This window comes from Heloderma suspectum, chromosome 7 (assembly GCF_057233095.1).
Source record: "Heloderma suspectum isolate Gila_16-S chromosome 7, 16-S_ref, whole genome shotgun sequence".
Lineage (NCBI taxonomy): Eukaryota > Metazoa > Chordata > Lepidosauria > Squamata > Helodermatidae > Heloderma > Heloderma suspectum.
Window position 1 is genome coordinate 50,352,319 of NC_139464.1, and position 25,619 is coordinate 50,377,937.

The window sequence follows — 25,619 nt, forward strand, 5'->3', positions numbered from 1 at the left end:
GTTGGGAGGTTGCTGAGTCCTGGAAAGTCTCCCACCTAAGAAGGGAAGTCTTCAAAAGGGAAGGAGAGTGGCTGGCTGGGTGTCCAAGGATCTTCCAGGAAGGAGCTCCAAGCATCTTCCAGGACTCCAGGAGTGGCCTCTGCACACACACACCGTTGCCCCCCCCCGCCCAAAAAAGGGTAAAGCAGGAGTGGGTAGTCCACAGCCTGCATCCACCCCTCAAAATAGTTTTCTGTGGCACCATGCATCATTTTCTCGTATAAAGACCTTTGCTGCATGCATGGCAGATTGAGTTTGGTTACACGTCCATCTGTTAGCAAACTTCAGAAATGAAAATAACAAAGTCAAAATTCTAGTCAAGAATGACCATCACTTATGAATAAATATCAATGATACTAATGCTCACAACCGTTCTGCAAGTAAGATGCAACTCTGCAGACTCTAGTGAATAAAATCTCCACTAAGGCTCAGAAACTTTTATTTCATTATATAGTTCTTCCAGTTCTCATATACACCTCAGTGACAAGCAAATAAACAACACAGTAAATTATGCTGTGGCCCATCTTGGTCCTTAGGTATATAATCAGCTCACTCTTACTGAAGAACTGCCTACTCCCACCTTAAAGAGCATCCAGCGCTAATAAAATAGACAGAAAAACCTCACACTGTGCAATTTCAAACTTCTTTCCTGATGTTGGCAGGAAGAAAAAAACAACCACCAAGAAAGCAAAAAGGCAATTTTTGAATGCTTTGTAGCAATACATAATGTTAGCAAGAATGGGCAGCAGCCCAACTGCTCAGAATCAGACCCAAATTTGTATCCATTGATTTTTTTTTTTACAGAACTCGTTATGGAAACGAACATTTGTTTCCCTTCTAGCATGTTCTGAAGTGCCAAATCCTTGACGAGCTAATGAGTTAGCACGACTGTCAGTCACAATCTGCAACTTCAACTGCTCATTTTCTACCATTGTGATAAAACTGCAATGACATCCAAACTATGGGAAAAACAAAACAAAAACCCTGCCAACATGAGCAAAAAACTTTCCTATGCACCAGAAAGGGAAAATATGATACATCTAAGTGCTTGATGAAAAACACCTTTTGTGAAACATTGCTTAGCTCACTGGGTAAAAGTGGTTTTTTTTAATACTTTTTATTCTATTTATGTTTTCTATTTTTATTTCTATTTATGTTTTCTATAAAACATGTTTGTAGATTCCAGTTCATGGTGCTGGAACAGAAATCTCACGTGATTTTCCATTTAGCCATGCCTCCGCCATTTCATGATTTAAAAACTTCATCTGACCTTCAGAAAAAATGCAAATTGTAGCAGGATATTTTAAGTGGTATTGTAAGTTCATTTCTTTTGCCATATTTTTTGCCTTGGTAAATTGCCTTCTTTTATCAACAATTTCTTTGATGTAATCCAGAAATAGCATAACTTTATCTTGTTTCCAAAAAAAGGTCTCCGGCCTCTCTTGCCAAATGCAGGATATAATTTTTTGTGGAGATACTTGCAAATTCGACTATAATCATATAACCAGTCCCTTTGGCATTTGACACACGGAATACCTGTTCAATATCAAATGAATAATCAGATGGCACAGGGAGTATCTCATGCAGGAACTTATCTACAAAAGTAGACAGATTTACATCAGTAGGTAAATATTTAATACCAATAATACGTACATTTGCCCTGCATGCTAACGCCTCCAGTTGAGAAATTCTGACAGAAAAATTGTTGAAAAAAGCTTGTGATGTAGTTTCATTCCCTGCCAGCCAATCCTGCAACTCGTTAACCTTTGCCTCTATTTTTTGCCAAGAAGTGTTAATTAAATCCACAGCCCCTTGCAGGGCAGTGATGGAATTTTGGATGGTATCCAGCCTCTTAGCCTGTTCCGCAAATTGCAAGGACAACGTTTTTTATCAAAGCAAGTAACTCCTCTCTGTATCTCCACTTCTCGAAGCCTTTGCCAAGGGAGGTGTGGGGGTGGGTGGGCGGAGATCCTTTTTTTTGCATTAGTGTAGTCATCCTTCTCTTCAAAGAAATCTTGCAGGTCCTCAAATATTATTGATATTTCTTAATCCATTCCTCAGATGTTGTTGGCGTTTCTTAATCCAAAAACTACAATGGAGCAAGTCAACCCTAGTTTCTCCTAATTAATTAGGAGGTTCAAACAGCTTTGAGCAATGATTAAGCTCTGGCAGACTAGCCCCGGAGTACAGCCCCCCTGCTACCATGCCGAGAGAGCTGTTCTTCCAAAACTTCATCCAGAGCTGCTCCCACCTCCCCTTTTAATTCCAGGGGAGAGATAAAAAGGTTTTTCAATCTTTTAAAAAGCTGTTTGAGATAGCGTCCCGCGTATATCCCACAGGATGCTGCAAGGGTGACATTGGCTCCGACTGGAAGTCCCTCACTGGGTAAAAGTGTTAATGCACCCATTGGGAGCACAATTACATTCTTATGTTTGATGTAAGGCACATAATGCCTATAAAACCAAGGGAAAACCTTTAAAATGCAAATATAAATCAAATCAGTACCACATTTGTACTGATATGTGTAAATCACACTTGGCCTGCAGTATCATGGCTAAAACTCAGCATGGACTGGCTAAAATCACAGGAGCCACATGTGAGCATCCCTGACAGATGGCTGTCCAGCCTCGTCTTGAATGCCTCCAGTGTGGGAGAGCCCACCACCTCCCTACGTAATTGGTGGCATTGTCATATTGCGCTAACAGACAGGAAGTTTTTCCTGATGTTCAGCCGGAATCTGGCTTCCTGTAACTTGAGCCCATTATTCCATGTCCTGCACTCTGGGATGATCAAGAAGAGATCCTGGCCTTCCTCTCTGTGACAACCTTTCAAGTACTTGAAGCTCGCTATCATATCTCCCCTCAGTCTTCTCTTCTCAAGGCTAAACATGCCCAGTTCTTTCAGTCTCTCTTCATAAGGCTTTGTTTCCAGTCCCCTGATCATCTTTGTTGCCCTCCTCTGAACCCTCTCCAGTTTGCCTGCAGCCTTCTTAAAATGTTGTGCCCAGAACTGGACACAGTACTCCAGATGAGGCCTAACCAGTGAGTAGAGGGGAACTAGTACTTCCCAGGATTTGGAAGCTATGCTTCTATTAATGCAGCCCAAAATAGCAGTTGCCTTTTTTGCAGCCACATCACATTGTTGGCTCATATTCAGCTTGGGATTGACAACAATTCCAGGATCTTTCTCGCTTGTAGTGTTGTTGAGCCACGTATCCCCCATCTTGTAACTGTGCATTTGGTTTCTTTTTCCTAGGTGCAGAACTTGGCATTTATCTCTGTTAAATGTCATTCTGTTGTTTTCTGCCCAGCGCTCCAGTCTATCCAGATCACTTTGAATTTTGTTTCTGTCTTCCAAAGTATTAGCTATCCCACCCAATTTTGTGTCATCTGCAAATTTGATCAGCATTCCCTGCACCTCCTCCTCCAAGTCATTCATAAAAATGTTGAAGAGCACTGGGCCCAGGACTGAGCCCTGCGGTAGCCCACCCATTACCTCTCCCCAGTTTGAGAAGGTCCCATTGATAAGCACTCTTTGAGTCCGATTCTGTAGCCAACTGTGGATCCACCTAATTGTTGTTTCATCTAGCCCACTTTGAGCTAGTTTGCTCATCAGGATATCATGGGGCACTTTGTCGAAAGCTTTGCTGAAGTCGAGGTATATGATGTCTACAGCATTCATGTTGTTATTGTTCAGTCGTTAAGTCGTGTCCGACTCTTCATGACCCCATGGACCATAGCACGCCAGGCCTTCCTGTCCTCTGCTCTCTCCCGAAGCGTGCTCAAGTTCATATTCATTGCATCGGTGATGCCATCTCATCCTCTGCCGTCCCCGTCTCCTTTTGCCTTCAATCTTTCCCAGCATCAGGGTCTTTTCCAGTGACTTTTCGCATTAGGTGGCCAAAATATTTGAGCTTCAGCTTCAGTACCTGTCCTTTCAATGAGCAGTCAGGGTTGATTTCCTTTAGGATTGACTGATTTGACCTCCTTGCAGTCCAGGGGACTCGTCAGAGTCTTTTCCAGCACCACAGTTCGAAAGCATCAATTCTTCGGCGCTCAGCCTTCCTTATAGTCCAGCTCTCACAGCCATACATTACTACTGGGAAAACCGTAGCTTTGATTATACGGACTTTTGTCGGCAAGGTGATGTCTCTGCTTCTTACTATGCTGTCTAGGTTTGCCATAGCTTTCCTCCCAAGGAGCAAGCGTCTTTTAATTTCATGGCTACAGTCACCGTCTGCGGTGATCTTGGAGCCCCAGAAAATAAAATCTGTCACTGTTTCCATTTCTTCCCCTTCTATATGCCAGGAACTGATGGGGCCAGATGCCATGATCTTAGTTTGTTTAATGTTGAGGTTCAAAGCAGCTTTTGCACTCTCCTCTTTCACCCTCAACAAGAGGCTCTTTAGGTCCTCTTTGCTTTCTGCCATTAGGGTGGTATCGTCTGCGTATCTGAGGTTGTTGATAATTCTCCCGGCAATCTTAATTCCAACCTGTGATTCATCCAACCCGGTGTTTCTCATTATGTACTCTGCATATAAGTTAAATAAGCAGGGCGACAATATGCAGCCTTGTCATACTCCTTTCCCAATTTTGAACCAATCGACTGTTCCATGTCTGGTTCTTACTGTTGCTTCTTGACCCTCGTACAGGTTTCTCAGGAGACAGGTAACGTGGTCTGGTACTCCCATCTCTTTACAAATTTGCCACAGTTTGTTGTGATCCACACAATCAAAGGCTTTAGTGTAGTCAATGAAGCAGAAATAGACATTTTTCTGGAATTCCCTTGCTTTCTCCATGATCCAGCGAATGTTGGCGATTTGATCTCTAGTTCCTCTGCCTCTTCGGAACCCAGCTTGTACTTCCGGTAGTTCTCGGTTCGCATACTGCTGAAGCCTAGCTTGTAGGATTTTGAGCATAACCTTGCTGGCATGTGAAATGAGTGCAATTGTACGGTAGTTTGAACACTCTTTGGCATTGCCCTTCTTTGGAATTGGAATGTAATCTAGGGATGGACGAAAGTCCCTTACGTGAAAAAAACAAAACAAAACACCCCCATGATAGGCTACATAACGATTAACATAGCCTATCATGGCTAGATCTCCAAAGTCAGCCGTGATAGGCTACGTAAATCATCACGTAGCCTATCACGGGTGAGTTTGAAGAAAAAAAAAACATGTAGGCAAATGGTGGCCCCCATAGAGCGCCGCCATTTGCATTCCTTATTTGGTCCCTGTAGTCTACGTAAAGATTTACGTAGACTACGGCGAAAATAAGGGCAACGCAAATAAGCGTTTTACGCCATTTTCGTACGCGCTTTTTTTTCCCGAAGCCACCCGTGATAGGCTACGTGACGATTAACGTAGCCTATCACGGCTACGTGATTAACGTAGCCTATCACGGCTGACTTTGGAGATCTAGCCTTGATAGGCTACGTTAATCGTTACGTAGCCTATCACGGGGTTGTTGTTGTTTTTTTACTTTCCTGGTAATGGCGGCGGTGGCAGCCGGTTGAAAGACCGGCTGCCGCCCCTGACGAAGACCCGACAAACTGCCGCCGGGAGGGACATTCGTGAAAGGTAAGTCCCATCCCGGGGGGGGGGGGGCGGAGAATTTCACCACCGATTTCGGGGGGCCAAATGCGTTGGCACTCGGCCCCCCGAAGTTTCGGGGAGAAATTCTCCCCCATCCCTAAAACTGACCTTTTCCAGTCTTGTGGCCACTGTTGAGTGTTCCAAATTTGTTGGCATATTGAGTGCAGCACTTTAAGAGCATCATCTTTTAGGATTTTAAATAGCTCACCTGGAATACTGTCATCTCCGCTAGCTTTGTTGTTAGTAATGCTTCCTAGGGCCCACTTGACTTCACTCTCTAGGATGTCTGGCTCAAGTGCAGTGACCGCACTATCATGGCTATCAGGAACATTCAGATCTTTTCTGTATAGTTCTTCTGTGTATTCTTTCCACCTCTTCTTAATCTCATCTGCTTCTGTTAGGTCCCTGCCTTCGTCCTTTATCATGCCCTTCTTTGCACAAAATATTCCCTTGATATCTCCGATTTTCTTGAAAAGATCTCTAGTATTTCCCATTCTATTATTTTCCTCGATTTCTTTGCATTGTTCATTTAAGAAGGCCTTCTTGTCTCTCCTTGCTATTCTCTGGAACTCTGCATTCAGTTGGATATATCTTCCCCTTTCTCCCTTGCTTTTCGCTTCCCTTCTTTCCTCAGCTACTTGTAAAGCCTCATCAGACAGCCACTTGGCTTTCTTGCATTTCATTTTCTTTGGGATGGATTGAGTTGCTTCCTTCTGAACAATGTTACGGACCTCCGTCCATAGTTCCTCAGGCACTCTGTCTATCAGGTCTAATCCCTGAAATCTATTCCTCACCTCCACTGTATATTCATAAGGGATATGCTTTAGGTCATACCTGAATGGTTTAGTGGTTTTCCCTACGTTCTTCAATTTAAGCCGAAATTTTGCAAGAAGCAGCTCATGATCTGAGCCACAGTCAGCTCCAGGTCTTGTTTTTAGTGACTGTATGGAGCTTCTCCATCTTTGGCTGCAAAGGACATAATCAATCTGATTTCGATATTGACCATGTGGTGATGTCCATGTGTAGAGTCGCCTCTTGTGCTGTTGGAAAAGAGTGTTTGCTATGATCAGCGTGTTCTCTTGGCAAAACTCTATTAGCCTTTGTCCTGCTTCATTTTGTACACCAAGGCCATGCTTGCCTGTTATCCCGGTGATTTCTTGACTTCCTTCTTTGGCATTCCAATCCCCTATGATGAAAAGGACATCTTTTTTTGGTGTTAGTTCTAGAAAGTGTTGTAGGTCTTCATAGAACCGATCAACCTCAGCTTCTTCAGCCTCAGTGGTTGGGGCATAGACTTGAATTCCTGTGATGTTGAATGGTTTGCCTTGGATTCGTACTGCGATCATTCTATCGTTTTTCAGATTGTACCCCAGTACTGCTTTTCCCACCCTTTTGTTGACTATGAGTGCTACTCCATTTCTTCTAAGGGATTCTTGCCCACAGTAGTAGATATGATGGTCACCTGAATTAAATTCACCCATGCTTGTCCATTTTAGTTCGCTGATTCCCAAGATGTCGATGTTCAATCTTGCCATCTCATGTTTGACCACCTCCAGCTTACCTTGATTCATTGATCTTACTTTCCAGGTTCCTAAACAATATTGTTCTTTACAGCATCGGATTTTCTTTTCACCACCAGACACATCCACAGCTGAGTGTCCTTTCGGCTTTGGCCCAGCCGCTTCACTCTTTCTGGCGCTACTTGGAAATTCCCTCTGCTCTTCCCCAGTAGTATATTGGACACCTTCTGACCTGAGGGGTCATCTTCCGGCGTCATCTCTTTTAGCCTTGTGATACATTCCATGGGGTTTTCTTGGCAAGAATACTGGAGTGGGTTGCCATTTCCCTCTCCAGCGGACCACATTTTGTCAGAACTCTCTGCCATGACCTGTCCATCTTGGGTGGCCCTGCATGGCATAGCTTATGGCTTCACTGAGTTACACAAGCCCCTTCGCCACAGCAAGGCAGTGATCCATGAAGGGGATGCTAGTACTACAGCACTGCAATGACATTTGGGATGTAGACAGGGAATGGGCGAAGGAGAAAGGAAACAAATAACCCCAGGATTGAGAAACAAAACCATGGTTTATTTGATCATTTGCTGGACAAACTGTGGGTATGGTGACAAACCCTGGGTTAAATAAACCAGGGGTTAGCATTAGGTTGAGCCTCATGTGGCGCAGAGTGGTAGGCAGCAGTATTGCAACCAAAACTCTCCCCATGACCTGAGTTCGATCCCAGCAGAAGCCGGGTCTCGGGTAGCCAGCTCAGGTCGACTCAGCCCTCCATCCTTCCGAGGTCGGTAAAATGAGTACCCAGCTTGCTGGGGGAAAGGTAGTCATGACTGGGGAAGGCAATGGCAAACCACCCCGCTATAGTCTGCCATGAAAACGCCAGCGTAAGCAGCATCCCTCTAGGGGTCAGTAATGACCTGGTGCTTGCACAGGAGGAACCTTTCCTTTCCTAGCATTAGGTGCAAATCAGGCCACTGTCTTGTTTTATGGATTGCATGTAACCTGCTCCAGGAGACACTTGGCTGTGGAACAGGATAAAAATACTTTAAATTAATAAATAAGGATGGGTATTCCTTCAATGCTTCTGATTCCCACAGTTCAGACACAGAGATTGCTCAGCTCATGCTCTGCCGCAACTTTAATCTACACTCAGTGCTGGGATAACTTCAGGCCAAAAATACATTTTTTAATTACAGTTTATAGAAAAACCATAAAAACAGAAAAGACATATATAGTTTATGTGAACCTATTATAGAATACATAAATATATTTTATTATTTTATTTTTGTGATTTTACGCTATTGTGATTTTATTTCATTGTGATTTTTCGGTGAATTGTAAGACATAAATAAGCCAATTAAGAGCCACAAAGCTTTATTTAAACATTAAGCAACATTAAAGCTGCTGTGTCCATTGAGAACGTTTTTTGTCCAAATATTTTCGTTATGGTATTAACAATTCCAAAATGTAAAATTTTTCTCCAATGTAACTATAAAAGCATTCATTGCATACTCATGCCCTGCCCAGTGCTTTGAAAACTGCAGATAATTAAACATGGTCATCACGTAACGTATTTTCTTGCGCCTACTGTTTATTTTTCCTCCACAGTTTTTGGCAATCAGCATGCTTGTCCTTGATAAGAAGCTGTCTAATGATACCTTATTGTCTGTCTTTATTGCTTTCCTACACAATATTTAATAGCAATGCCTGTGGTGTTCTAGGAATTTGGTCTCCTATTATTGTTTGGCTTCTTCTTTCCACCACTTTTCACCCCCAAGTTGCAGGATCATTTTGCAATATCACTAAGCATGTAGAAAACTGGAATTGGAAGTAGGAAACACTGCAGTATGATTTTTTAAAATAATTTGCAGGACTAAAACCATTTGTATATAACTGTGTAAAAGCTCTTTCCTATTGTTACATTAGGAAAAAGGTATCTGTCTTATCTGATTCTTATGTACCTAGAAGCCAAAAAGGAGTGTGAACCCTTAGAGATGCTGTTGCAAGGCACTATGACTAAAATTTGCTGTGGAGACCTGGATGATGAAGTAGCTTATTTCCAAAAAGAAAACTTACTTTTGTCCAGCCTCCCCTTGACCTGCACACGGTCCATATTTATAGGCATAAACAAGCCGAGGGATGAAATCTGAAGTTACAGCGATAACAAATGCATTTGTGATCACAGAAAGAATTCCGATGCCTTCCAAAATTCCATACCAGATTCCTGTGCAATGAAGAAAATGCTATGTGAATTCCAGAGGCACCAACACAAGAAGAGTTCAAATGCAAATACTGTTGAAAGTGATTAGTATTTACTACTTCAGTCAACATGTGTTTGTTAACACAGTGCAATTCTATACATCCCTATTCAGACATAAGCCCCACTGAGCTCCATGGGACTTATTCCCAGGTCTTTCTATGCATACTTTCCTGGAGTAAGCCCCATTGAACTCAGTGAGACTTCCTTCTACAGAGACATGTATAGGATTACACTGTTAGCACGTTATGCTTTTCTACCATTAGTCTGCAGTGATGATCTATCGTGCTTCCTGCTGCTGTGTGGCAAAAGAGTAGGCTCCTCTTCCCATTGTTTAACAGGAAGCTCCGCCCTTCCTCCGCCAAGTGATAAGGCAACAAAACATTCAACTACCACACACAACATACAGGTTGAGTCTTATTACTCTAAGGGAGGGGCGTCCCAAAGCAACAAATCCCCTCTATGATGTGAGGTTAATTCACATGTATAACAAAAAAGGAAAGAAGAGCCAACCAAGACTGCTAAGGTACTATATATGGGCATTTTCACAAGTGATGCTAGGCTTAAATAAGCTTAGAAAATGGTAGGTAGGTAGTCATTTTCAGATTGGTTATTCATTCTACCATTCCTTTTATATTCAAAGATGTAAAAGGTGAAAGGTAAAGGTGTCCCCAACCAGTCGTGTCCGACTCTAGGGTGTGGTGCTCATCCCCGTTCCTAAGCCGAAGAGCCAGCGCTGTCCGAAGACGCTTCCGTGGTCATGTGGCCGGCGTGACTGACCACCGAGGTGCACGGAACGCTGTTACCTTTCCCGCCGAGGCGGTACCTATTTATCTACTTGCAATTTCTTGCTTTCTAACTGCCAGGTTGGCAGGAGCTGGGACTGAAGATGGGAGCTCACTCGGTCACGCAGCACTCGGGTCTCGAACTGCTGACCTGCCGACCTTCCGGTCTGCAGTTCAGTGTCTTAACCACTAAGCCACCGTGGCCCTATTCAAAGATGAGCGGAATGGAAATACTGATTTTTTCTCCCACAGTTTTAAACACTTTGAGTTGTACCACTTCAAGAAAAAGAAATAGCGACTGATTTAAGCTGCTTTGAAAAACATTTAGAACGATCCTATGGTTCCTGGGCAAGTGTCCCAGGGACCATAGGATTGTTCAGACTCCCCCTTCCGAGGTCAGAAAGAACTGCACTGGCTGCCCTCTGAGGGCAGAAAACAGGTGGGAGGGAAGGGGAGGAGACTGGAGTCACCAAGATACAACTCATCCTGACCCTCTTCCAGCCTCCTTCCCTCCCCCTCCAAAACATCTCCAAAATCTGCAGAGCAGGAGGACACAGAGGCAAAGATCTCCTCTGCCACTCCTCCTGCCCTGCACTGGATGATTGGATGCCTCCAAGTTCGGGGGCTTCCGATGACTGAGGGCACAATCCTATGCATGCTTATACAGAAAAAGTCCTACAACTCCTAGCACAGGATTGAGCCCTAAATGTGTGCTGCTGGCCTTGTGCAGATGAGCACATTCCTAGTGTCCAGTGCAAATAGGTTATGTTGCAGTGGTGGCTGCTGTTAAGAGGAAGACTTAATGACCCAGGTTTTGCATATTTAAAAATATTACCTAAGTATTCAAATAGGTTTTACCTAATTGAAAATATCCTGTGGACTGACATTTCTTAGCAACCAGAGCATCTTGGACTACAAACTTCAGCTTTCCACCAGTTGTGGAAGTACCTTCATGATTTTAATATATGAGAAGATTGAACTATGAAGCAGACACTTTACATGTATAAATGATAAGTAGCTTACCTATATCTTTGGCTCTTGAAGCTAATGGCCGTCTCCACTGTGTGACAAATTTGTACGCGTCAAGCCGGATTTCAATAATATTGTTAAGTAAGGCCAGCAGCGGAGCTAGTGGAAAAGCTGCCACAAAGATGGTTATGAAGCCAAACTGAAGAACTGTGAAAAGAGGTGGGGAAAATGACATATTCAGCCATACACTGGGAGGGAAATTGGATGGCTGATTTAGGGTATATCTATGCCATTGCTTCTTGTTACTTTTTGCTCCATTTTAAATTGTCTCTTGATGTGTATCTTTGGGGCATCTTTGTTCCTGTACTGCAAATTCACACTTTTTAATGCACATAACCAAAGATCAGCACAGGTATAATAATTACAGATAAAACACACAGTGTGGGACATATGGAAGGACTGGGTTCCTAATCAAAAGTAAATCTATTTGCCTTCCAATCCATGATCAGTAAGGTGGGGCACATACTTGTGAGTAGATTTTCTCCCAAGTAGGCTTTCCAGCTTGGTCTTTCAAGCAGCAGACTGATATGTCTAATCATAACCTAATATGCCTGCAGGCTCACAGACTCCTTGCCACTTAAAAGCTAGATCAGACCAAAACAGATTGCAAAGGCTCACATCACCACGATAATTAAAATAAGTCTTAGTTTCTAGGTCAGAGAAGAAATGTGAGTGAGGTATATGTTATAATAAATTGAGTATATGTTAGGGATATATTAAACATTTATGTTTTTATTTTAAAGTATTTATAAAAATAATGTATAAATATATTGTATATTTCTACATTAATAAAAATATAAATAAAAATACATGTCTAGGATTAAAAGCAAAGCAGAACACCTATTCTTTACCCTTAATGTATGACATTATGAAGAATTTTGTTTCTAAATGGGTTTTTTTTAGCATGCATTTAAGAATATGATTTGAATGAATGTAAATATCCTAGTTTTCTTGCCTTGACTTTCATCATGAACCATGCACTGGTGGGGTCGGGGCAATGGAGAGACTATGAGGCCAGGGTCAGAAGCTAATTCTTCTTCGAAGTCCAGTTTTCTAACCTCCAAACTCAGAGGCTTAAGTGTAGTGTACCCAATGCAGAGCAGGAGGTGCATTGTGCCTCCTGGTCTGCATTTTAGCTAGATGAGTGTTTCTGCCTGTCTTGCAGAGACTTTGGGGAGGGGGAGGGGAGGAGTCTGGGGTAGCTCGGATTCCCGCATCTTCAGTCTCCTCCCCTCCCTGCCCACCAACATGCCCCCTTTAGCATGTCTTCGAGTTCATATTTGCAAGTTCATAGAAGCAGCCAGAGCAGTTGTCTCCATGCCAGCTGCAAGGGCGAGCAGGCAGGGAGCTTGATTTCCTGGCTCTGAGGTCAGATTGCTCCCTCCAGAGCTCATAACCTGCAAGTTTCACTGGGTTTGATAGTGCTATGCCTCCATGCAATTTTGTCCTTTGGAGCACTTCAGTTCAAAAAAGAAAAAGCTTTACATTTCATCTTGACTTTTTAATTTAGTTTTGCCCCTAGAGTGAGAGCAACATTTCTCATATGCAATTTCTTTTGTACATTTTACTTTGTAAATGTTAGTATGAATATACTAATTAATAACTGTTCAAGGGAGTTTTCTTGACAAGGAAATATAATTAAGCTATCAGAGGAAAGAGCGAAATAGAAGGGCTAGGGTGGTGGGAAAAGCAAGCCAGGAATTCACATTGCAAAATCCTCCTATATCAGAAACAAAGAAAGCAAGAAACATCCATGCTTCACTATTACAAATATCCACACTATTAGTGCTACAATCTTATATACACTCATGTAGGAGTCAGCCTGACTGAACATAGCTGGGACTTACTTCCAAGTGAAGATGCACTGGACTGCAATGCACAAGAACCTCATACACTGACTGCTACACATGAGGATCTCCCTGCTGAACAACTTGGTCAATGTACTGTTCCCCTGTGTCAGGAGCACCCTAGCTGCCTCTTACAGTCCCCTCCAATAGCCAACTCAAGACACAGACGAAAAGGATTCTTTTCAAGGCTTTATTCCTAATCACCAGCGACTAAGCAAAGAACAGCACTGGGGAAAGATAGCATAGTGGCCTACGCTCCAGGTTAGGCAGTTGGTCCCCGTTGGAAGGAGAATCATGGGAAGACCCTGAACTTATGGGCTAGGGAGAGTTCCTCCCTCTTTCCCATGGGTCCTCGGGACGCGACCGTTGCTTGCGCGCCAAACGAGCGCTACACCTCCTTTCCACGCCCTCCAGCTGTCGTCGCTCCCGGTGTCGGCATTGAGCATCCAGCAAGCCCCGCTCCAGCGCTCTCTCACTGCCAGGGTCACTATCTCAGGAATGCTGGCAGGAGGAATCTCTGCCAGCTGCTGTGCCTGTGAGGGATGAGCAAGCTCCTCTCCCACGGATTGCTCTTCCTCCTCAGAATCAGAACTGCTCTGGGGTTCTATCAGCTCAGTTTCCACCTTGACACCCTGTTAGAGAAGAGGGTAGATCTAGAACCAAGAGATTAGTGATATCAGCTGGCAGTGGCAACCCTATGTTTGGTAGTGCCAAAGCACACCTGAGCCTGCAAGGAGCACAGTGCACAGAGCCTTGGCTTCCAAATGCTGTATGTTTTAAACCTGTGTAGACCTCTTGGCATGCATAGGACCCTATACAGAAGTATATGGATCACCATTGCTGGATTTGGGTGATTGTCCTAAATGGTCTTTGTCCTAGCCCAAGGACATAACCATTCTAGAGACTCTTAAGATGATGTCATAACTCTCGAGTTTAGCTTCTGTTTTTTAAGAGCACTTTCCCAGGTTTTTTTTTTACAGCGGAGAAAACATAGTATTTGTGAAAATGAAAGAAAACATATTTTCCTACTTCTGTAATTGTGTGATTCCACTATAGCAGAATGCCACCTAGAGGTTATGTAAATGGAAAAGCAGGAGAGGAAAAAACTCTTTGTGTAGAGCTCAGTTCTGCAACCCTCCCTCCGCCCCCGCCCACCAAAAGTAGATATAGTGGATTAACAGCTCGTGTAGAAAAGTTCTGAATGCAGCAATGCCCTAGAGTATTTTACTAGAACAATACATCCTATAGTTTGGGTGTGGGGGATAAAATATGGTATATATATGACACTGTGATTAAGCAACAGAAACAGAATTTTTCATACTCATTTCTAGGTATTCATCAAAGAGTCCATAAGCATTCATAGGCTGAAGGTTGTAGTCCTTCTCCCATTGTGGGAAGCTTGCTTTTCGCTGTGAACCATGCTCCTGCCGCAATTTTCGTCTGGTCCACCAGTTCTGAATTAACCTGCATATGTTAATGTTATGTTTAAATTTTCATTTTTCAAACCAGTTTTTTTCAGCATTTTCATCACTCTGTCCTCCATCATACCATACTTGTGTTCACAGGGCAGGACAGTATGGATCCAACCTACATATTCCAGTTAAATCATATATCAGACTATCCTACTGTTTGGATATCTGTGCACTGTTTAGATAAATAAGATTATATTATGAGTAGGGATGTCAGAGAATTCCACCACGGACTCCAGTGAGGCTGGATTCTTTGGAATCCAGCCCCCTGGAATCCGTGGCGGAATGGCCTCCCCCGCCGCCACCCCGCGGAATCCCCCCGCGTACCTGGCAGTGGCGGTGGCAGCTGATCTCCTGGCCGCTGCCGGGCTGCTGCAGCCACAAATGGCAGCCGTCATAGCGGCCGCCATTTGCATGGCTGCCTTTGTTCATGATAGGCTACGTAAATACTGGATTGGGACCAGTGCACATGGGTAGGGGTGTTAAATCTTCCCACCTAGCCACTTTCCCCCCCAAATTCCCTTTCCTATATGGGGTCTAAAGAAAAAAAAAATCCATGGGATAAGTAGGAAAGGTAATAACCACATATTCGGGGCTAAGAAGTCAATAAAGAGTTGAAGCAATAGAAACTGTTCAGGATAACAGGAAGCCTAAATGGAAGATGTAAATGAATGTTACTCTATGCAAAATGCATAGCTGCCTTTAATTCAAAATAAGTCCCATTGAAATCTGTGAGACACCCTTCCACATATCCATGGGTAGGAATAGGCTGTCACTCTCCCAGCCAAGAATATGTATCTATTCTAAAGAACAGATGTATAAATTACCAAGCATTGATCCTGGACAACCGTTTCACTAGGGTGTAAAGTGAAGCAGTACAAGGTTCTATAAGATGTTTCTAAAATTAAGTTTTATGTCAATCACTTCCTAAAGAACTCTGAGCTATTTATAAACTATTTCCCACTTTGCTCTTGGGTATTAGTTATATTGCACGTTTTGCCATGTACATGTTTTAAGCTGCAATCTGATGCACACTTACCAGAGACTAAGCCCCACTGCTTCACTGGGGCTTACTTCTGAGTAGACATGCCTAAGATTGTGCTGTTAATTTACTAAAATTTATTTAAACTGACTATATTAAGTACAGGTGAATGGGAACTCCCTGCTCTTCTTAGAGGATTTTTCCTAGCGGAGGCCTCATCCTATCCCCATTATTTGAGGAGAATGAAGGACCAAACCAGAGTCTTCAAAATAATGCTGACCAAATCATTCCCTTGTATACAATAGGTCATGGAAAATGAAATACATTAAACAAGCTAATCTAGCCAATGAATGAATGTGCACGGTTTTCTTTCCAATATCCCTTTCTAAGGCCAAACCTTCAACACAGTAGCCCTGCTACAGATGGACACCTTCCTCGTGATAATCGCCCTCAAATGAAAGATTGTAAGTAGACAAGGTGCATCACCCCAGAGATACTGGCCAGCAAGGCTTCAGCATCTCATACGTTCTACAAGGAAGCAACAATTCATAGTAACATATATGCTTGATTCCATATTTACTTACGGGTAGCCTAGTTCCATGAAGTTGTTTAGAGTCTGCTTTAGCACCATTATAATACCCATTTGCATACAGAGATCTATAAGGCATCCACTAGGGTGGCACTGTGGGGGAAGGGGAGAGTGGGCAAAGAACAGACCAAAGAATGAAAATAGTTTGTTTATTGCTTACATTTGTGTAGGATGAAACACCTAAGCTCTCTTCAAACCATGTTGCAAATCCAAGGTTTAGGGCACAATCTTACACATGTCTAGACATAAAAATTCCTACAACTCCCTACAACAGCTGCCAGGAGTTGTAGGACTTCTTTCTCTCTAAACATGCTTAGGATTGTGCCCTTACCGACAGTGCAAACCTATTCATGTTTACTCTGAAGTAACCTGCACTGAGTTCAATGGGACTAAGAGAGCAATCCTGTGTCCCCTAGACAGCATCTGGGAGATATAGGATTTTTGGGTTTCCCAACGATGAGCTCGTAGACAGCACTACAAGCTCACGGCGGGAAACTGTGCTCCCTGCCCCCTCTCCCTCATAGCTGGAGCAGACAGAACTGCGCCGCTGCTGCCTCCATGTTTGTAGCATGGAGCACAGAGGGGTGAAAACGGCGTTCCTGGGGGCGGAGATGGGAGGAGACCACAGAAGCTTCCTATGTGGTCTCCAGCCCCATTCCTGCCCCCTCTCCGAGCTGCACTTAGACACGCGAAAATGTGCATCTCAGGCAAAGTGTAGGGCAGCTGCAACATGGAGGGAATCCTCTCTTCCGTGCTGCTTCCGCCCTGCATTGGATAGGAGGTCACCTCCGACTTCAGGGGAGGTAGAAGGCGCCCATCTATCTCTATAGGATTGCATCCTTAATCTCAGATTAGTGTATTATTTTATTTATTTGTAATATTTATATAATGCTAAATATAATAAAATCCCTAAGCGGTTCACATATAACTGCACTTAGGATTGTGGACTAAAATGGAGGTCCCACTCAATTGTACTGTAGATAAATCCTACAGTACAATTCTCTACAGGCCTCACCCACCACCTATAAAAGTTCAGCTGCTACACATCCTGTCTTCATTTAAGTGGGGACTCTGTGAGCATTTTATGCAAATCCAATTGTACCAATGGAAGCTACACAGCAGTTATTTTGAAGCAACCTTCCCTAACCTGGTGCCCTCCAGATTTATCGGGCTACAGCTCTCATCATTCCTAGCCAGCAGGGCACTAAGGTAATCTGAGATCTTGCTTCGAATCTCGACTTTATTTGGTGGGTGCAAGAAGCAGGGTCTTCTTAGTAGTTACACCCACATTGTGCAACTCTCCCTAGATGGCTCATAGGGCCTTTTTGTTCCAGCTTTTTGGAAAATCATAAAGACATTTTTATTCAGCAAGCCTGTGGTGGCAACCGAGAATATTTAAATTTGCTATATTGGTTACTGCTCATCTAGGCTTTTATGCTTTTTTTGTTTTTAGATTTTGTTTTCTTGTTAAAATGATGTTCTTTCAAAGGGCAGTATCCAATAGTACTTCTACACAGAGTAGACCCATTGAAGTTTACAAAGGAGTACCACTGGATAATATCCAAAGTGTCTATTGAAGTTTGGTTTTTATTTTTTATGTTTGTTATATTATAAGCTGCCCTGAGGTCTTTTTGAGATATATGTCAGAATATAAATTTTAAAATAAGTAAATGAAATAAGCAGTGGGAGTTAGCATGTGGTACCCAGGGTTATATAGAGTGTTGAAATAAGAATCCATGATCAGTTAAATTAACACAGTTTAAATGACATCTGCATTGTATCAAAAGGCCAGTTCAAATCCACAGTTGCTGAACAGATACTGTCCTCCCACACAACTATTATCAACTTGTTTTTCATATTTGAGGATATTTGTTTGAAAATTTCCCAGTCATGCCCCATGTCATGATGACTTACTACCTCAAACAGAAGGTGACACCAAGTGAAACCATTAAACTGCTACTGAGAAGCCATTTGCAATTCTCTCCCAGCATCCTCGGGCAACTACCAAAGGTCCACTGCTGTTGACTCCCTTTCCTGAAGCTCTAATGAGCCACTGTCCTCCCTCTCCTCCACTGGCAGCAAGCCCCCCCCTGCCCCCATGGAAATAAACAGGAGCAAGAGAAAAGTCACTGCCAACATGGGGTGCACTGACATCCTCATGGAGGATAAGGCTATCAGTGGCTGCTAGTCAATATCAGAGGCAGTAGGTCTCTCAGTGCTTGGGAATATGAGCAGAAGGGCGCTATTGTGCTTATGTCCTGCTTATGGGATTCTCACAGGTATCTAGTTGGCCACAGTGGGAATAGAACACTAGACTGATACTAGAATACTAGACTGATACTAGACCAAGAATGCTGTCTGGTCCAAGTATGGCTCTGCTTATGTTCTTATGTTAGAGGGGGCCCGTGCCAAGGACACCCTCAGAACTGGAGCCCTGGTCCTCCATGTGAAGCCCATAACAAATACACTGCTTTTTTTCTTTCTGAGGTGGTAAGTTTTGATATGGAGCATGAGTTTTTAAACTGTTGGCACTTTCAAACAAATTCCCTTGCGACAACTGATGTGGTACAACTGTCCTGTGGAAGGACAAGGGTACCTCAGCAATTAAACATTATAACTGGTTCTAGAAAGCAAGAAAAACAAAATGTGAACTTTGCACAGATTTAACATGGGCCAGTCTGCTCCAAGTTCTAGCAGGAGCTGTGATGTTACCCTTTACATTTTTCTTGTTAAGACAATGATTTAAAAATCCTTAAAACAGTCAAAGTAACTTTAGCTCAAAATAAACAACAAGAAATTTGTCTTTGATACCTAATGGTTGTAAAATCCTTTGAATGCCTTGGTTGGTAACGTCGCATATTATTTTCAGTACGTCACATATATCCTAAATACTCCTAATTTCCAAATTGTACCAGACAGCTTCCATAGAACTTTCTTTGACCCTAGTTTGTAAATGTTTGGAAAGGACTTTGCTTCTCATTGCTTATTACTGTCCCAATATTAGTAGGAAAACAATTACCTCTTCTAGTCTCCACCTGTTTATCAGCCTCAAGTAGGCACCAGGGTGACCTGTAAATCTTCAACATAAGAAAGATAATCACCCCTTTTGTGTCAAATTTCTGACCATAACAGTGGGAGTGTTACAGGGAAGGGTCAGATACAATAATTTCAGCTACATTTTTCTAAGGAAGTACATTAAATAAGTATGGTAATATTAGAAAATATAATAAACTCATTATTGATATTCAGCATGGAAAAGTTGTCACTCCAGACAAATGTTTACCTGTAAGTTCCCTTCCAGGATTTCTACTTTAAAATATTATATTCCTATCTGGAAAAGACAGAATGCACAATTCTTTGCAAACATCTCCTGGGCAAGGGGTGGGTAAGCATGAGTGTATCTTGCCAAAGATCATTCATTAAAAATTAGATTGTGGTGGCAGATTGTTGCTATATTGGAATACAGGTATTCGTGCTTCTCCCATGTTTTGACAAAATTAAAAGCCAAATCATTTCACAGCTTGAAAGAAGAATCCATTTAAAATGAAACTTATGGAGGGGTATCTATGTTACTTTGTTTCAAGTACAAATAGTTTTATGGCACCTTAATGTCCACAAAAATGTATGCTATAATACACTTGGTAGGGGTTTTTTTTGGTAGTCTGTGCTTCTCTAGCCCCATTCAGAAGAATGCCTTGTGTGTTTTATCAATTCATGAGGGAGGAGCAGGGAAATGCCAACTTGCCCCACCTCCTGACATCCACATGTGCTGGGAAAAGACCTTCGCACATGGAAGCCCTGGTGTGTTCAACCCTACTTACAAAAGTCTCTCCCCCCGCCCCCCACAGACATTCATGCTGTGTGCACAGATTCCAAGGGCCAGGGCTAGTTAGTATGTGGGTAGGACTAGTCAGTATGGCCCTTCTCTTCCTGCCCCCTCACACATTAATAGAACGTGTGAGGTGTTCCTCTGAATAGGACTTCTGTTGTTTATTAAAAGCTAGATGTGAGCTGTATGTTCTTTTTCCTACCCAGATGACACCAGAATGAGGGCCGTGGCATTACTTTCTGTGCCTGTTCTCACTCTGATTCGTTTTCATGGGCAGGCCATTTCACCTCAGCCCTTTTAAAAGTACAGCCTCTCATGAGAGGTGCAAATTTTCTACCCAGCCTCACTCAAGCAAATGCCAAATCTGATAGTTCTGAGGTATTTGTAGACATCCCATCTCATAAAAAATAGAACATTTAGGGCACAATCCTATGCATGTTTAGACAGAAAAAACTCATCTACTCCCAGCATGCCCCAGCCAGCATGCTGGGGTTGCAGGAGTTTTTTTTCTGTCTAAACATGCATAGGATTGCACCCTTAGTTGTTAATTTGATTCATTATCAGGTTTCATAGATGTAACGATAGACAGCAGGCGATGGTTTAACATGAATTCTACATCTATATTCTTCTTCATGCACTTTGTATTCCAGGCTATAATACAGAGAAGCAAATTAGAAAATTGGTGTTGTGAGGTGGGGTTTCTCACTCCCTAACCACCTCTTTCCTCAGATTCCAACCTCATCAGGCCTGCAGCTCATTCTGTAATTTATTAAGCAGAACAGGGGGCTGCTCCTAGAAAGAGGGAGTCATGACTCCTCTTGTGTATACCCTTTTGAATCACATTATCCAGCCCTTTGAATCGGTTGGTAGCTGGTTAAAAGTAAAACATTATTTCTAACAGCTTCTTGCTTATGAAGAGAGGCAGCAGTTACTTTGCGTTCGATAGGCTTACTGTAAAATATTGTACTCCAGCACACATGTTATTTAAGTTATATTTAGCATTTAACGTAACAGCAATATCATCATTTCCCCCCTTGAGAGCTTTCTACACTTTTCCAGGGAGGCTGAATGCTTATTTATTAATCTTACCTTCCAAGGAAGAATGCTATATAAAAGGTAGAGCTGTTCAGATTGACAAATTGAAAAAGAAACATTTTCAAAGTGAAGCTATTCTCCCACTCAGACTCAGTACGAGGCTGCTCTGTGGAAGAAAGGAGAACAGATTTCAAGACATTTAATCAGATTTAAATGTTGGATTAGGAGAAACTGCAGGCACCTTAAAAAGCTGGCTATGTATTTGCAAAGCTGACTGCTGATCTTGCAGCACAATCCACATTCAGAGGCAGTATATCTCTGAGTACCATTCACTGCAGAGCAACAGCATGACAGGGCTATTCCCTTTGGGCCCTGCTTGTGGGTTTTCCAAAGACATCTGGTTGGCCACTGGGGAAACAGGATGCTGCACTAGATGGTCCTTTGGTCTGATCCAGCAGGTCTCTTCTTTTGTTCTGATGCATGTTTAATCAGGAGTAAGTCTCACTGTGTTTAATGGGACTTCCACATCCATGGGCCCATAGAATTGTATTTTTAATTTTAGAAACAGACAGTTAAAATTTTATCTGCAAGTAAACAACAGCATGGGAAACCAGAAATGCTTAAAATTCTACTCTGGTGACTTGAAACTGATTTTGTAAAATTTACAGGAGATAAAAAGGATTGGACTATAGTACGCTAGAGGAAATGCTTCTTGCATAAAGAAGGCCTGGCTTCTTCAAAATTAGAGTCTCTTACATTTGGTCCACTTCTACTATATACTGTAATTAAATTGACAGAATGTGCTCTAGGACACTGGATAATAAATACCAAACTGCCTTCACTTTCGAAAGGACTTTGCTTCTCATCGCTTATTACTGGTGCCTCAGAATACAACAATCCATCCAGTTAGGACACAAACATGCTAGTTTATCAATTCAAACACCAACTCATGCATATAATATACATACCACAGAGACCCTTGCAAATAAACAGGCCCTGAGAAATAAGCATTGTAGTGTGCACTAGGGATGTCAGAGAATTCCACCACAGATCTCGGTGAGGCCGAATGCCAGTGCATTCGGCCCCCCAAAATCTGTGGTGGAACGGCCTGCCACCCACCTGCCCCCGCGCAGATCTCCCCCCGGGACAAGACTTACCTGGGGCGGATGTTCCGGGCGGCAGCGGCTCCGGCGGTGGCTCTGGCGGCGGCAGCGGCTTCAGTGGCTGGTCTTCCGACCGGCTGCCACCACCACCACCATTTGCAGTCTGGCGTTTGGTGTTTTTTTTTACAGAGACGTGATAGGCTCCGTAAAGACTTACGTAGCCTATCACATCCCGGTAAAACCAAAACAAAACGCATACGCAAATTGCAGCGGCTACAGCCGCCGCCATTTGCATTCCTTATTTTTCGCCGTCATAGTCGAAACATAAATATTTACATAGGCTAAAAAGGCGAATCAAAAAGGGACGCAAATAGCGCCCACTACACTATTTGCATTCCCCTTTATTTTCGCCGTACTAGTCCACGTAAATATTTACGTAGACTAAGATGGCAAAAAATAAGGAACGCAAATGGCGGTGGCCGTAGCTGCCGCCATTTGCGTACGCGGTTTTTGTTTTTGTTTACCCAGCAGCCACCGCGGCCGGAAATCCGGCTGCGGACAGCCCTGGCCTGGCCAGCTGCTCCGTGGAGCCGCCACGGAGCACAGCCGGCTGTCGAGGATTCCGGGGGGGAGGACCGGATCGCCTCCCCCCCCCTGTCGAGGATTCCGAGGGAGGGACAGAATGCCTCCCCCCCCGAACAGAATCCGCGGAAAAGTAAGTGACTTTCGTACATCCCTAGACTGTGCACCTCATAAGGTACTAGAGGGGAAAGTTTTGATCTGGAGCAAAAAGTTCCAGATTTTGCATTTGATATAGCGAAAGACCTGAGCAGCTTTCTACAAAGCACTGTCCCAGGGTGATGGCTCTGGAACGGCTTGTATGTGTGTAGGATCTGTTCTGAAAGTCTATTGTTCAGACCAATCCTGCTTCTCCTCACCTTGGGTGCAATATACATATACACATACATACATACATACATATTCTAAACATAGTACATTTTTAAACACTAGATTGACACTGAAGTAAATGAACTTGACGTATGGATTAATGTCATTAAATATGTGCTTCATATTTATTACTACTTACCCAAATTTGTCAGAAAAAGAGCAACCTTTTCATATAACTGCAATAAATGAAAAACAGCATCTAAAATATGATCCACTTAAACCATCATTTATTTAATAATATATATCAGATTTCTGAAAAGAACATAATGATGCCTGCCTTCAGCTGTCATTCCTTGCTCCTCCACTACAGCTCTGATTATTATCATGTTATAGGTAGAAACTTATTTTTTCTTTATAAGAAATTACCTTGGGAGCATGATAGAATTATTTCAAATATCTCATACAACCTGCTGGATAAATATTGGTTTGCACTTATACAAGTCTATATTTTGGAACCAACAGAACCCATGCAGATCTGCTTTAGGAGTGGAGCTACCCTCAAAGGCAAGGCTTAAATTTATATATTAAAAAAGCAAAAGGATTCTTATAAATAGATCTTTAAAAGCTAAAACTCCACCAATCAGTTGTTTGGTGGTGAAGCAGGAGGTGAGGAGAACTCTATGTTCTCTATGCTAATACAGCTCTATGGTCTTGGGCTGGGGAGAAACAGTGATTTGACAAAAAAAAAGTGTGAAGTAAACCCAGTAATTCAAGGAGAAATGCGTTTGTAAAATAGCCTTTCCAACCAGGGATGTGCGCTCCGCAAAACCAGAGCTCACCAAAGTTCTCTGAATTCCACCTTGAAGCTTGTTCCAACTTGAGTCCATATCAGATAGCAAGCGTTGTTTTTGTCTTTTCAAATAAAAACGTGTGTATTTTTCCAAATGTATGGATCAATTGCATGCAGCTTTGGAATGTATGCATTCTTCTCCCATTGATTAAAGTGTATTTGTGCACATTTTTCAAAAGTATGCATTTTCCCAACACACTTTTCAAATGTGCGCATGCTGTAGAACATATTTTTTTGGTCTGCGAATCACACTACAAGCACAGAAATCTATGGTCTTCAACCGCAGATTGTGTCCACGTCCATGTTTGATCCAGAAGGACTGGAACTGGGTAAATATGGATAAAAAACGAACTGAAATGAATTTCTCATACACCCCTATTTCCAACTTTGTTTCTCCAAATCATTTTGCTGTTTCTTCAGCATGTTTACTTGGAAATAAGTCTCATTAAACTTAACAGGGCTTATTTCTGATTAGACATGTTTAGGATTACACTGTTAATAAATTCTGATTCCGCCCCCCCCACCCCCACTCCCAAAGAAAGAAAACATGGGATGCCTTTTACATTTTTTAGTCTGCTTTTGACTAGAGCATCTTTGGGGGGTTTGCAAGACAGTCTTCTTTTTTTAAAAATCCAAAAGTAAAGAACATTTTTCTTAGTAGTTCAGGTTTTCAAATAGGGTTGAATGGAATGGCACACTGTGATTTTCTATTTTTAACGAGGCTGCTTCAATCACTGCCCTTTCTTTGGAGGGTTATTTAATACTGCTCCTCTCAAATAAAATGAGATACTGGAAGAACGATCTGTCCACTCTGCAAAAGTGTTATTTTTTCTGTAGATGTTTAGGGGAGTGGTGAACGCATGATTGCGTGATGGGATGGTCCCTACTGCCTTGAAGGAGGCAGTGGTGTGACCACTCTAAAAACCCTCCTTTGGTGCAGAGATCTATGTTAACTATTGTCCAGTTGCAAACACCATTCTTGAGTAAGGTGCTTGAGAGAGTGGTGGTGTCTCAACTGTAGGCATTCTTGGATGAAACTGATTATCTGGATCCATTCCACTCTGGATTCAAACCCAGTTTTGAGACAGAATCAGCCTTGGATTGCCCTGATGGATGACCTTCTTCAGGACAGAGACAGGGGGAGTGCAACCCTGTTACTTGTTCTTGATTTCTCGGTGGCTTTTGATACCGCTGACCATGGTATCCTCCTAGACTGCCTCCGTGAGTTGGGAGTTGGAGGCATTGTTCTACAGCAGTTCAACCCATACTGTTGGGGTCAGTTCTATAGAACAGCATTGGGTAACTGCACCTCAGCCCCATGGCAGCTGAACAGTGGGGTGTCACAGGGCACCATCCTGTCCTCAATGTTATTTAATATCTATATGAAGCCGTTGGGAGTGGTATTCCGGAGATTTGGGGCATACTGTCACCAGTATGCTGACAACACCCAGCTCTATTTCTCTGTGACACCTGAATTGGGAGAGGCCATGCAAATTCTGAACTGGTGTCTCAATGCAGTTATGGCTTGGATGAAGGCCAATAAACTGAAACTGTATCCTGATAAGACAGAGACCCTATGGGTTGGCAGTTCCCAAGTCCAGGAATTGGGGTGTTTGCCTGTTCTGGAGGGGTTGCACTCCCTTTGAAGGAGTAGGTCCATAGTTTTTTTGGGGGGGGCTCCTGGATTTGTCTTTGTAGCTGGAGGCCCAGGTGGCCTCAGTGGCCCAGAGTGCTCATTGCCAACTTTGGTTGGTATGCCAACTATGCCCGTTCCTGGATAGGGATAGCCTAGCCATGGTGATCCATGCAC

At 42.9% G+C, this 25,619-nt stretch overlaps 1 protein-coding gene across 1 annotated transcript in view; it reads right to left on the reverse strand.

Moving 5' to 3' along the window:
- The window catches only part of ANO4 (anoctamin 4), a 183,989-nt gene that overhangs the window by 5,908 nt on the left and 152,462 nt on the right, over positions 1 to 25,619 (reverse strand). Inside the window, exons 18-24 of the mRNA XM_084811771.1 lie at positions 23,159 to 23,195; positions 21,023 to 21,134; positions 19,124 to 19,181; positions 16,100 to 16,197; positions 14,386 to 14,528; positions 11,212 to 11,364; positions 9,223 to 9,370 (exon numbers count right to left, since the gene is read on the reverse strand). Coding sequence (XP_084667897.1) covers positions 9,223 to 9,370; positions 11,212 to 11,364; positions 14,386 to 14,528; positions 16,100 to 16,197; positions 19,124 to 19,181; positions 21,023 to 21,134; positions 23,159 to 23,195 — 749 coding nt within the window. The remainder of the gene's footprint in view (positions 1 to 9,222; positions 9,371 to 11,211; positions 11,365 to 14,385; positions 14,529 to 16,099; positions 16,198 to 19,123; positions 19,182 to 21,022; positions 21,135 to 23,158; positions 23,196 to 25,619) is intronic.